Source organism: Anomaloglossus baeobatrachus, chromosome 11 (assembly GCF_048569485.1).
Source record: "Anomaloglossus baeobatrachus isolate aAnoBae1 chromosome 11, aAnoBae1.hap1, whole genome shotgun sequence".
In the NCBI taxonomy this organism is placed as follows: Eukaryota; Metazoa; Chordata; class Amphibia; order Anura; family Aromobatidae; genus Anomaloglossus; species Anomaloglossus baeobatrachus.
This window is the reverse complement of record NC_134363.1, coordinates 167,733,945-167,746,382: the sequence shown is the minus strand read 5'-3', so window position 1 is coordinate 167,746,382 and position 12,438 is coordinate 167,733,945. Positions and strand designations below refer to the sequence as shown.

The following is a 12,438-nucleotide window of genomic DNA, read 5'->3' as shown; positions in this document are numbered from 1 at the left end:
TTTATTTTACTCTATATGCTGTGGTGTTATGTTTATAGTCATTGCATAAATAAAATCATTCTTTGTTTCCACCATAGTAGTTCTATGATTCTTTTTGATCTGTATGTTGTATTGTGATCACACCAATGCTCTAGACATAGCAATACTTGTTCATGATGAACATTATCAGTTAAAAAGTCATCTTACTGCTGAACTACAAGTCCCAGCATGACTATACCTTGTCTATAGATCAGTGGTTTTCAACCTGTGGCCATAAGGTCATGCTGGGAGTTTTAGTTCTACAACAGCTGGAGAGCCACAGGTTGAGGATCATCTACATGATGCTCACCTGTCTTCTTCTAAAGGTCATCCTGTGACTTATAGTCCCACCGTGCCTGTGACCTAACAGTCATTCATCCAAACACTCATCCTCTTACAAAACCTTAATTCCCAGCCCTAGATGATGCTCCTCAGCATATTTTCCTCCTATAAACGTTTTTTTTCTTTTTTCTTTTAAAGGACATTCTGGGATTTGTAGTTCCATAATAGCTCCTGACCTAACAATTCCTATAAATGATAACCCTTATCAATCATAACTGATACTACAATTATTAGTCCATGATTATGTTCTCATTAACAAGAATTGATAGGGACTACAAGTCTCAATAGAGCAAAAAAAAAAAAAGGGTAAAAATTAACATTAATAATAACATTCAGTAAATGAAAGGTTGTTCCCCCTTTTCTTAAATGTCATCTTGTGACTTTCAGTTCCATATCACCCTGACCGGATGGATCAGTCAACCTAATTAAGAAAAAAAATAAAATAAAATAATAATAATAATAATTAATAAAATAATAAGAAAATAAGAAAAAATAATAATAATAAAATAAGAATAAGAATCATAAAATAAAAATAAGAAATATATATATATATATATATATATATATATATATATATATATATATATATATATATATATATATATATATATATACATATACATATATATATATATATATATATATATATATATACATACACATACATACACACACACACACCTTTTTCAATAAAGTTTTTCCATCCCCCTTTACCTAAATTTCATCTTGTGACTTGTAGTCCTACATCAAACCCAAATACTTGAAAAAGGTTCTGAAGAATCGAAATGTTGCCACTGAGGCACATTAAGTTCATACTTTCTATCATTTATCTCGGAGTGCGGCCTCTATTTTTATATTTTGTGTATTACACACATTTTCAATAAACTTTTTTCATCCCCTTCATTCCTAAATGTTATGACTTGTAGTCCCAGGTTACCCTAAGCAGCTGTATTGCCATAAAATCAAGCAAAAAAAAAAAAGTGATAAATATTAAGCCACTACTGCCCATCGAGCCTCAGGGGGGCGCTCCACTACTGACCATTCAGCCTCAGGGGGGCGCTCCACTACTGACCATTCAGCCTCAGGGGGGGCGCTCCACTACTGACCATTCAGCCTCAGGGGGGCGCTCCACTACTGACCATTCAGCCTCAGGGGGGCGCTCCACTACTGACCATTCAGCCTCAGGGGGGGCGCTCCACTACTGACCATCCAGCCTCAGGGGGGGCGCTCCACTACTGACCATCCAGCCTCAGGGGGGCGCTCCACTACTGACCATTCAGCCTCAGAGGGGCGCTCCACTATTGACCATCCAGCCTCAGAGGGGAGCTCCACTACTACCCATCCAGCCTCAGAGGGGCGCTCCACTACTACCCATCCAGCCTCAGAGGGGCGCTCCACTGTCTCCCATCCAGCCTCAGAGGGGCGCTCCACTACTACCCATCCAGCCTCAGAGGGGCGCTCCACTACTACCCATCCAGCCTCAGAGGAACGCTCCACTACTACCCATCCAGCCTCAGAGGGGCGCTCCACTACTACCCATCCAGCCTCAGAGGAACGCTCCACTACTACCCATCCAGCCTCAGAGGAACGCTCCACTACTACCCATCCAGCCTCAGAGGAACGCTCCACTACTACCCATCCAGCCTCAGAGGAACGCTCCACTACTACCCATCCAGCCTCAGAGGAACGCTCCACTACTACCCATCCAGCCTCAGAGGGGCGCTCCACTGCCTCCCATCCAGCCTCAGAGGAACGCTCCACTACTACCCATCCAGCCTCAGAGGGGCGCTCCACTGCCTCCCATCCAGCCTCAGAGGGGAGCTCCACTACTACCCATCCAGCCTCAGAGGGGCGCTCCACTACTACCCATCCAGCCTCAGAGAAGTACACCACTATTGACCATCCAGCTTCAGAGAAGTACACCACTATTGACCATCCAGCTTCAGAGAAGTACACCACTATTGAGCATCCAGCCTCAGAGGGGCACTCCACTACTATAATAATAATAATATATAGTAATAATTATATATATAATAATCTACTATTACCCATCCAGCCTCAGAGGGATCCTCCACTGCTGACCATTGCTGCCTCTTCTCTCCATCCCGTGTAGCAGGCGCTCAGCATCTCTCTCCCTCTTTGCCAGCAGTAAATATGGCGGCGGGGCTGATCCATTATGTGAGGGGGGGGGGGTGTTCCAGCCCGGCGTGACGTCACCGCTGAAGTTGATTTGCTAACCTTCAAGGAGAGAGGAGCTAGTGAGCATGAGAGCGGGCACTGCGAACTGCTGGAGCCGGCGGCGGCTGCTGCATCTGCGCGCACTGCCGGCTGCACTCTGATCTCCGTACACACATGCATGTCTGCAGACAGCGCACGGCACAGGTGAGTGCACTCAAGTGACCTGCCCCAACTTCATCCCGAGTGTGAGCAGCTGCTCCTCATCCTCCGGCTCCGATCACAACTTGTTACATTGTTGCTTTGTTTACACAAGTTGTTGCTTCTGATACATTGTATCCACTTTACAACTCTCCTTCTATTGTCGGGTTTTTTGCGTTTGTTTGGATTTAATATCCGTATCCTCTTGGTGCAAGCGAAGGCTGATATCTTATAATATGTTACTGATGCTCTTTTTTTTGGGGGGTGCAGGGGGTCTGTGTATATGGATTTAAAGGGCTGTGTTGTGTTCAGACAGTGGATGGCTTCTGCAGCCTGGTGGTGTGAGACAGGGGACAGTGAAATGTGGCATGCATAATTATGACTTGTTTATGTCTGCTAAATGCAAGACTGGGGGGAAGAAGCCAATCTATCGCCCTTGTGTTTCCTAAATAGTGATTGATATGTCTCATCTGTTGAATTTTGAGTCTTCTCTATTTCATTCTGTGATCTTTTTTTTCTTCTTTTTCTGCCTCCACTTTCCCTATATGCAACACCTCCACTATTCCCATTGTCTGCTGTGCATCATCATCATCATCCTCCTCCTTATCTGCACATCGTATTACTATATACTCATTCCTTCCAAAATTTTGGGTTCTGTCTCCTTCCCTCTTTTGTATGCTGCCTGTATGAGTCCAGTCTGACCAGCAGCAGCTTTACTGCACTTAATATTCAGATATTCATTTCATGTGGAAGCTAGACAGAACCGAAAACACATTAGAAACCTCTGCTGTGTGTGAATATCAAGCAGCCCTTGCTGTCTCCATTCACATTTTACCTATTATTACCAATGCATTCTTTTAATATAGTATTGCCCCCTACTTTCCCCCATCTCCAGCCACCTAAATAGTGATGCAAGAGTTAATCCTTGCACTTTATCTCATCTCAATGTTATTTTAATATAGTATTGCCCCCAACTTTCCCCCATCTCCAGCTACCTAGTGCAAGGGTTAATCCTTCCACCCCATCTTAATGTTATTTTAATATAGTATTGTCCCCAACTTTCCCCCATCTCCAGCCACCTATATAGTGATGCAAGGGTTAATCCTTCCACCCCCATCTCATCTTAATGTTATTTTAATATAGTATTGTCCCCAACTTTCCCCCATCTCCAGCCACCTATATGGTCCTGCAAGGGTTAATCAGTCTATCTTATCTTTAATCTTATTTTAATATAGTATTTATTGCCCTCAACCTTCCCCATCTCCAGCCACCTATAGTCCTGCAAGGGTTAATCCTTCCACCCCCATCTCCTCTTAATGTTCTTTTAATATTGTATTGCCCCCTACCTTCCCCCCTCTCTAGCCACCTATATAGTCCTGCAAGGGTTAATCATGTCAATAATGCTGACATTGATTTTTTTTCTTTACACATTCAACATGTACTATTTTTCCTCCCAAACTAGTTTTTTTTTTTTTTTTTGCCTACAGGTTTAAGCTGGGCAATACACCACTGATAAAGGGCTTTAATAGTTGACTAATTAACCCCTCCAAGTCATCAAAAAGCGCTCTGTCAATGGATACAGCTACAAAGATGGAGACCGCAATCCGGTAGACTTCATGGACTATAGTTGATCATTTTTATTTTGGCTTTCCCCATTGATCGCTGGTATAACTTCCCATTGTCTTCTTGGGTTTTCTTGTATCTTTTTTAACAGCGACTTAACAGTTGGCTCCTAAGAATGCTTACACATCCATAAAGGAGCGCAGGAATAGATTTCTGTTATGGATGGGACTGAACTGTAGCCCATATTTTAACACTTCATAAATTAGGCGTAACACTTTTTTTTTCTTTAGAGCTGGGATTGTAGACAGCTTCTTCCTACAATCAGTAATCAATTACCTTGTATTATCTTATAGCCTGATTGATAAGCAGTGCAGGTGTTTACCTTTAAAGCCATGTCAAGGTATGTTAGACAGTGCCAGGGGTGATATTTGCTTTTTCTTTATGGGTTTCATATTCTTTTTTTTTTTTTTTTTTTTATTTGGGGGGCTCTGGTTTCCATCCTTGTGACCCTCACGCTGTACTTTGCTACAGACAAAAACATTCTTGCCTTTGGCCACACAATAGGACCAGCCGCTATTGTGGGTGGGGGGGGGGGGGGGGGGAATCTGTTTTCTTAACCCCTTTTATCTTGACTTATTTGTATTTTCTTGTCCTTCTTGATGCATCTTTATCGTTTTGGGGGTTTTTGTCCCCTTTCATGGCGGATTTTTATATATTTTGGGAGAGATGTGATAGTGTTTGACTTGGACCTGTAGGAATGTTGGCTAACTTAAGACCCAATATGTTGTGACTGTAAACCAGGTACTTTGATCTTGTCCTCTCCCCATAGCTCTATGGTTACTTCTTCTAGGGTCTGTCAAGTTATTGGGGTGTATATAGTATAAATATGTTAATGGCGGTTTATTATCTGGCATTTCTTCTTAGAACAGGGGACGTCTTGACTGGATATTCTTTAATTGTTCTCTTTAATCTCAAGTGTTGCGTTTAACAATTGAACTTCATTGCTGATTTGAAGGAATGTTTTGGGTTTAGGGGAAAGTTTTTGGGTCTTCATCTTTCCATAGACGCATGGCGATGTAGCAGAGCTGTGCGGTAACCTTGTCTGTTCACATGGTGTTTGCATTCTGAAATAATGCAGTCCTATGTAAATCTCAGGTGTTGTATTAACAATGTGACTTTGTTGCAAATTTTAAAGGAAAGCTTTGGGTTTAGAGGAAAGTTTGTGTCTTCATCCTTCCATAGAAGCATGGCGATGTAGCAGAGCTGTGCAGTAACCTTGTCTGTTCACATGGTGTTTGCATTCTGAAATAATGCAGTCCTATGTAAATCTCAGGTGTTGTATTAACAATGTGACTTTGTTGCAAATTTTAAAGGAAAGCTTTGGGTTTAGAGGAAAGTTTGTGTCTTCATCCTTCCATAGAAGCATGGCGATGTAGCAGAGCTGTGCAGTAACCTTGTCTGTTCACATGGTGTTTGCATTCTGAAATAATGCAGTCCTATGTAAATCTCAGGTGTTGCATTAACAATGTGACTTCGTTGCAAATTTTAAAGGAAAGCTTTGGGTTTAGGGGAAAGTTTGTGGGTCTTCATCCTTCCATAGAAGCATGGAGATGTAGCAGAGCTGTGGGGGTAACCTTGGCTTTACATTCTAAATAATGCAGTCCTATGTAAATCTCAGGTGTTGCATTAACAATGTGACTTCGTTGCAAATTTTAAAGGAAAGCTTTGGGTTTAGGGGAAAGTTTTTGGGTCTTCATCCTTCCATAGAAGCATGGAGATGTAGCAGAGCTGTGGAGTAAATTTGTCTTTACATTCCGAAATAATGCAGTCCTATGTAAAATCTAGATATCACTTCAATAATGTAATAATAATGATCACTGGCTCCTTCATCCAGGCACTCATTTAAAGGAAAAGGCAATTGGATACATTGGCACGTCTGCGACCATGAGGGGGCACTATATTACGTTTGGGACTATTGGATGGAAAAATGTTGCCAATTAAAGGCACAATACCTTTTTTTTTTTTTTTTTTTTTTTTTTTTTTAACTTGAAAATATAAGGGCGCTAGTATCCACATACTTTGTTTTGACATTGCAAAAAAATGGACATTTAACCATTTTAACGCCAATCTAAAGTGATTAGTGTAATATGTCTAATGGCTGGGATCTGATGACCTGTATTGATTAGCAATCTGCCATATGAATATTAATTTTATTATCCTTTTGAACTGTTTACGTATTATGATGTATTGCTGGTATTTAAGATTTTTATGATACTGTTGTATGTAAAGCGCTGTGTAATTAATAGCGCTATATAAGTGAATACATATTATATTAATATTATCATTGGATTTTAATCTGTAGCTTTGTTTACAAATATGGGTTGCAAAATATCTATATTCTAGACTTTGTATCAAGTGGTTTAATAGCATTCCTGCAGAAATGTCATTAAAATGAGATGTAAACATATCCTTTTTATCATGATTGGACATTTAACTCTTGAGCTTCCTACAAAGCTTGGCGCTCCATTGTTTTATTTTTGGCCATCTTATAAGGTGTTTGGAGCTCCTCGCTGTAATTATAATGCACATAGGATATTATTAACCCCCTTTCTAAGGTGTAGCGCAACAATAGATTTAATGTTAAAGCTTTCCGCTTTTGTACTTTTTGTTACACAAACTTCAATTGTCACCATTATTCCGAGCCTGACAAGTCCAATAAAGCATCCCTCCAGACTGCATGTTCTTTTGTTACTGAGTAACGCAAACCTGTGTTTATGGCTGTTGCTGGTTTGTGTGTGAGTTGGACAGAAATAAGTAAATACCTTCTTTGCCATTTTATGTTTCTTTTGCATTTTTTTTAGATTAAAAAAAAGTAATTTGTAAGTGTTGCTTGGCGTTGTCAGATGACAATCCAAAGATGCCCTCGTTGTGGGTTTGTCGTTTGTGCATTCATGGCAAATATTTCATATTTCCTAATCAATGATGCTACGGCCACCCATTGATGGTTCCCGGTTGCCCACTTGCTTGTGGACACTTAAAATTTTATTTCCTCCCTCTACCAAGTAAAAGACCAAACAATGTTTCTTTTTTACTCTTTACATTATATAGTTGCTACATTGCTGATCTGCATCCTTATACAAAGTCTCGCTCTATTCGGAGACTTGTATTCCAAAACTCAATTTGGTAGTATCCTACTATAAATGGTCCAAAATTTATTTTTCTAGTTTAATCTTGACAACCAAATCTGGTCTGATTGAGACCTAATAATAATAATAATAATAATGTAATTAATTTATATAACGCTATTAATTCCATAGCACTTTACATACAATGGCAACACTGTCCCCATTGGGGCTCACAATCTAGAGTGCCTGTCTGTATGTCTTTGGAGTGGAGTGTGAGAGGAAACCGGAGTACCCAGAGGAAACCCACGCAAACACGGGGAGAACATACAAACTCCTTGCAGATGGTGTCCTTGGTGGGATTTGAACCCAGGAGACCAGCGCTGCAAGACTGCAGTGCTACCCACTGAGCCACCACAAGACTGCAGTGCTAACCACTGAGCCACCGTGCCATCCAAATATGTTGCATGTTACCAATTGTCAATAGAACACTCGTGAAGTGTTTGTTTACAAATAAGTTTCTATAGACTAGTTCACCTAAATTCACCTTTTACGAGAGATGTAACATTGTAAATTTTAACAATGTTTCTTTCTATTGACTTAGTCAATGCAAAACCAGTGCGCCAAAGTGCCAAGTTCATTGTACCCCCAGTTTGGATATCTCTGCCCGGAAGCAAAATTCTAACCGTTGTGGTTTCGAACCCAACCTCGTTGACCTAAATTACTTATTATGGGGTCTATCATGTTCTGTAAGAGTTTCCATTGCGTTCATATAAAAAAATTGCGCCATGTTTGGCACTTTTTTGACTGCATCTTCAAAAAGAAGCTTTGAATGGAGCCTCTAATACGATTGTTAGCAGAGACTTTATAAATCCCTGATTAATTCGGAATACACAGATATATGTCTTTATATATATCCATAGTCTTATTTCTTATTGTCCCGGAGATTGTAGCATTCCTTCTTTTATTTATTTACTAATATTAGTTTAGTTTCCTCCTTTCGGAATGTCAAGATCTTTGCCATTGGTGGCGAATGTTCCCTCTCAATCATTCGCGATGTGGCTAATGAAGACATTACACATCATTGCTCCAAGCAGAAATCCCTGTGGAACTCCACTTACTAACCTTTTATTTCTTCCTCTGAATCTTTGCATCTACTAGAACTCCTGACCCCTGTCCTTCAACAGATTTTATGTCTCTTGTATTATCTTCAAGTCCCATCATGTGACACAGACTATAAGGTCATTCTTGGCTAAGCAAACTTTTGGTCTACACAGTGCGAAAAGAAAAAATGTCTGAGCTAAGGTCAAAAATCTCTAGAGCTTAACTTCAGTTTGCAATGCTATAGAAGTCAAATAGACAAGTTTTTAGCATTTTTGGTAATTGGAGTAGATTTCAAAAAGTTACATTATGGTATAGAATCTAGTACAAGCCTTGGGTTGCACCTTTGACTCCCACTTATGGTGTAATATTCCTACAAATATTGGGCAACACATTGAATCGTGGAGTTGTGGTTTTGCTAATTGGTCACGACTCACAACCTAAAATGGCAAAGAAAACAAATGAAATGCTATAGACATTCAAGTGCTAATGTGTGTGTATAAAATATATATATATATATATATTTCTCTATATCTCATCAGTAAAAGATGACATGCACAGGTGGACCATGCATATAATTATATTTTATATGGAGCAGTGTTATAGTGCATATACTGCAAAAATACCTAATTAAGGATGAAAAGGATTATCTCAATCTAGTAAATTATCCCCTAGGAAAGGATAGGAGATTATATACTGATCACTAAATCCACCATTGGGATTCACACTGATCCCAGGTTGTGGTCTTGGGAGTACCCTTTTTGTGCTATGGGAGCCATTGCTCTATTCAATCTCCATTAGCACCATGGGCAATGAATTATTATTCATTTATAGAGCACCATTGATCCCATGGTGCTGGACATGAGAAGGGGTTACATATAAAATACTTTTTACAATAGACAGACTGGTATGAAGGGAAGAGGATAATGGGAGGAGAGACTGCTGCTCCGGCGTTGCGGAGTCAGTAGCTCCGGCGGGTGGAGTGGCGGCATCTCCGGCGGTGGAGTGGCGGCATCTCCGGCGGTGGAGTGGCGGCATCTCCGGCGGTGGAGTGGCGGCATCTCCGGCGGTGGAGTGGCGGCATCTCCGGCGGTAACTCCGGTGGTGGTAAGGTGGGGTCATTGGAGACCATAGGCATGCTTGAACAGATTGGTTTTCAAGTTCTGTTTAAAGCTTGCAAGTGTAGCAGATAATCTGACGTGTTGAGGCAACGAATTTTAAGAGGATACGCAGGAAAAGTCTTGGAGGCGGCTGGATGAGGAACGGATAAATGTGGAGGAGAGAAGGAAATTTTGGGAGGACCACAGATTAGATGGAGTATATCGGGAGATGATGTATCGAGGAGACAGATTATGGATGGCTTTGTAGGTCAGTGTGTTAGTAGGTTGAATTGGATACGGTGAGGGATTTGCATAGGGGGAAGTAGTGGAGTAGCAATGAGGAAGATGGATCATTGAGGCAGCAGAGTTAAGGATGGCCTGAAGGAGTACGAGAGAAATAATAGGTAGGCCACAGAGGAGGATGTTGCAGTAATTGAGGCGGGAGATTGAGGGCAAAAATATTTCACCGAAAAGGACATAAATTCAAGGAGAAAAATCAAAAAAACTCACCAGAAAAAAGCCACCAGCCAACTCAGGTCAAAATGGCAATAGCACTCGCAGGATGCAGCCGGTCCACCATGATAAAGGTATAGGTAACACAGGTGCGGAATACCAATGGAACTGTGTGACTGGTGCCCTATGTAAAACCCTATTAGTGTGCGTGTTCAATACCAGCAGCCACCCCCCCCACCATGATTTGGTGGGTTGAGAGTGGCTGTTCCATCGGTATTCCGCACCTGTGTTACCTATATCTTTATCATGGTGGGACGGCTGCATCCTGCGAGTGCTATTGCCATTTTGACCTGAGTTGGCTGGTGGCTTTTTTCTGGTGAGATTATGAGGGCATATCCTAGCATTTTCATAGAATGAATGCAGCATTGATGCGCATGCGCTCCACCTAAGTGGCTTTTGTGATTGATCAGCACGTTATCTTCGAATCTTTGCGATGGTAGCTCCATTATGAGTATCCAAATAATACAATCATTCAGTGTATAAATAAAATGGCCTAATCTATTCACCAGGATTTAAAACTACATGCTCTGTGGTGTTGGAGAACATGGTGCTCCTTCAGGAATGACAGAGGATGTGCACTATAATAGGCACTGGTTGACACAGACCAAAAAGGGCCTCTGTACAAGAACAGTATATTGGCCCTTTTCAGTCCATTAACTCATGCAAATTCACAATTCCACCTGTTTTGGAAGTAGAAATGGGCCCTCAACAACTTGGGACCCTGTTTGTTGCACCAATGATATGTCCGCCCCCGATGTGGGGCCATCCTTGGTAGAAGTATTGGAAGTTATTGTACGATTGTCATATCAGCTGTTTCTGTGTTAAGTACATGACTTTTTGGGTCATTGACTAAACTCTTCTTCTTTTTTTATTCTATCCATAGGTCCATTGGTTTCAGCGTTTGGCCCACCATATCAAACAGCGAGACTAATGACTAGACCCCAGGAGAATTATGGATTTGACTAATATGGGTATGATACAGTTGCAAAACCCCAATCACCCCACGGGGCTTCTCCTAAAAGCCAACCAGATGCGGTTGGCGGGGACGCTCTGTGATGTGGTGATCATGGTGGATACCCAAGAGTTTCATGCCCATAGGACAGTACTGGCTTGTACCAGTAAGATGTTTGAAATACTCTTCCACCGTAGCAGCCAGCATTACACATTGGACTTTTTGTCGCCAAAGACCTTTCAACAGATTTTGGAGTACGCTTACACTGCCACTCTGCAGGCCAAGGTGGAAGATCTGGATGACCTTCTCTACGCAGCAGAAATTCTCGAAATTGAGTATTTAGAAGAGCAATGTCTGAAGATACTAGAAACCATCCAAGCTTCAGAAGAGAATGATGGGGACCTGTGTACAAGTGACAGAGCCATGGATGACGAAGAAGATAGAAAATCAAGATTTATTAAAAACATGTTGAACGCAAAGCATTCCAGTGAAGAAAGTGGCTATGCCAGTATGGGCAATCAGAGCTTGGTGGATCAAAGTCCATCAGTCTCAACGTCGTATGGACTTTCTGGTATGAGCCCTACTAAGACTGCAGTGGATAGTTTAATGACTATTGGCCAGTCGTTGCTCCAAGGAGCATTGCAACAAAATGCACTAGACTTGCACTCCACCAGCAGACTTCAAGGTCTTTCAGAGGTGAAGACAGAAGTTATGCAGGTTGACGAAAGCACCAACCATGATAGCCCAACGGCAGAATCTAGTGCATCCGGTGGAGACAAATCTGATGAAAAGGCCAAGGAGAGTCCCGGAACCCCAACCCGCAGTAGTGTCATCACAAGTGCTCGAGATCTTACCTTTCCCCGTGATGAAAATGCTCCCGATCAGTCTTTGGACTTGGGTCAAGGTTTTAGCCTTGCTCAAGAACATGCAATTTCCCATGCAGAGAAGCATCTAAGTGTCTACTCCGTCCTACCAAACCATAAGGGTGAATCCATGATTAGTGTGCCAACATCTATGGCTTCTGCTCTTCACATGCAACCAGCACTTGCAGTATCAATGGACTTTAGTGCTTATGGTGGACTTCTTCCCCAAGGTTTCATTCAGAGAGAGTTGTTTAATAAACTTGGTGAAATTGCCGCTGGGATGAAGAATGATGGTAGAAGCATCGGTGAGCGATGCAGTGTGTGTGGAGCCAATCTTCCAGACAATGACTCTATTGAACACCACAGGTACAAGTCTAGAATTGTTCTGTACATTGATCTTCTTTATATCTTAACAGGGAATCTTCAACGCAAAATGACTGTTCAAACAAAGCACAGGTGCTTTAGGCATCTTTTTGCGTGGCCAAAAC

The 12,438-nt window shown here is 41.5% G+C and overlaps 1 protein-coding gene across 1 annotated transcript in view; it reads left to right on the top strand.

Moving 5' to 3' along the window:
* Window positions 1-11,028: 11,028 nt before the first annotated feature.
* The window catches only part of ZBTB16 (zinc finger and BTB domain containing 16), a 160,662-nt gene continuing 159,252 nt past the window's right edge, over window positions 11,029-12,438 (top strand). The window contains exon 1 of the mRNA XM_075327779.1: window positions 11,029-12,316. Coding sequence (XP_075183894.1) covers window positions 11,088-12,316 — 1,229 coding nt within the window. The 5' untranslated portion in view covers window positions 11,029-11,087. The remainder of the gene's footprint in view (window positions 12,317-12,438) is intronic.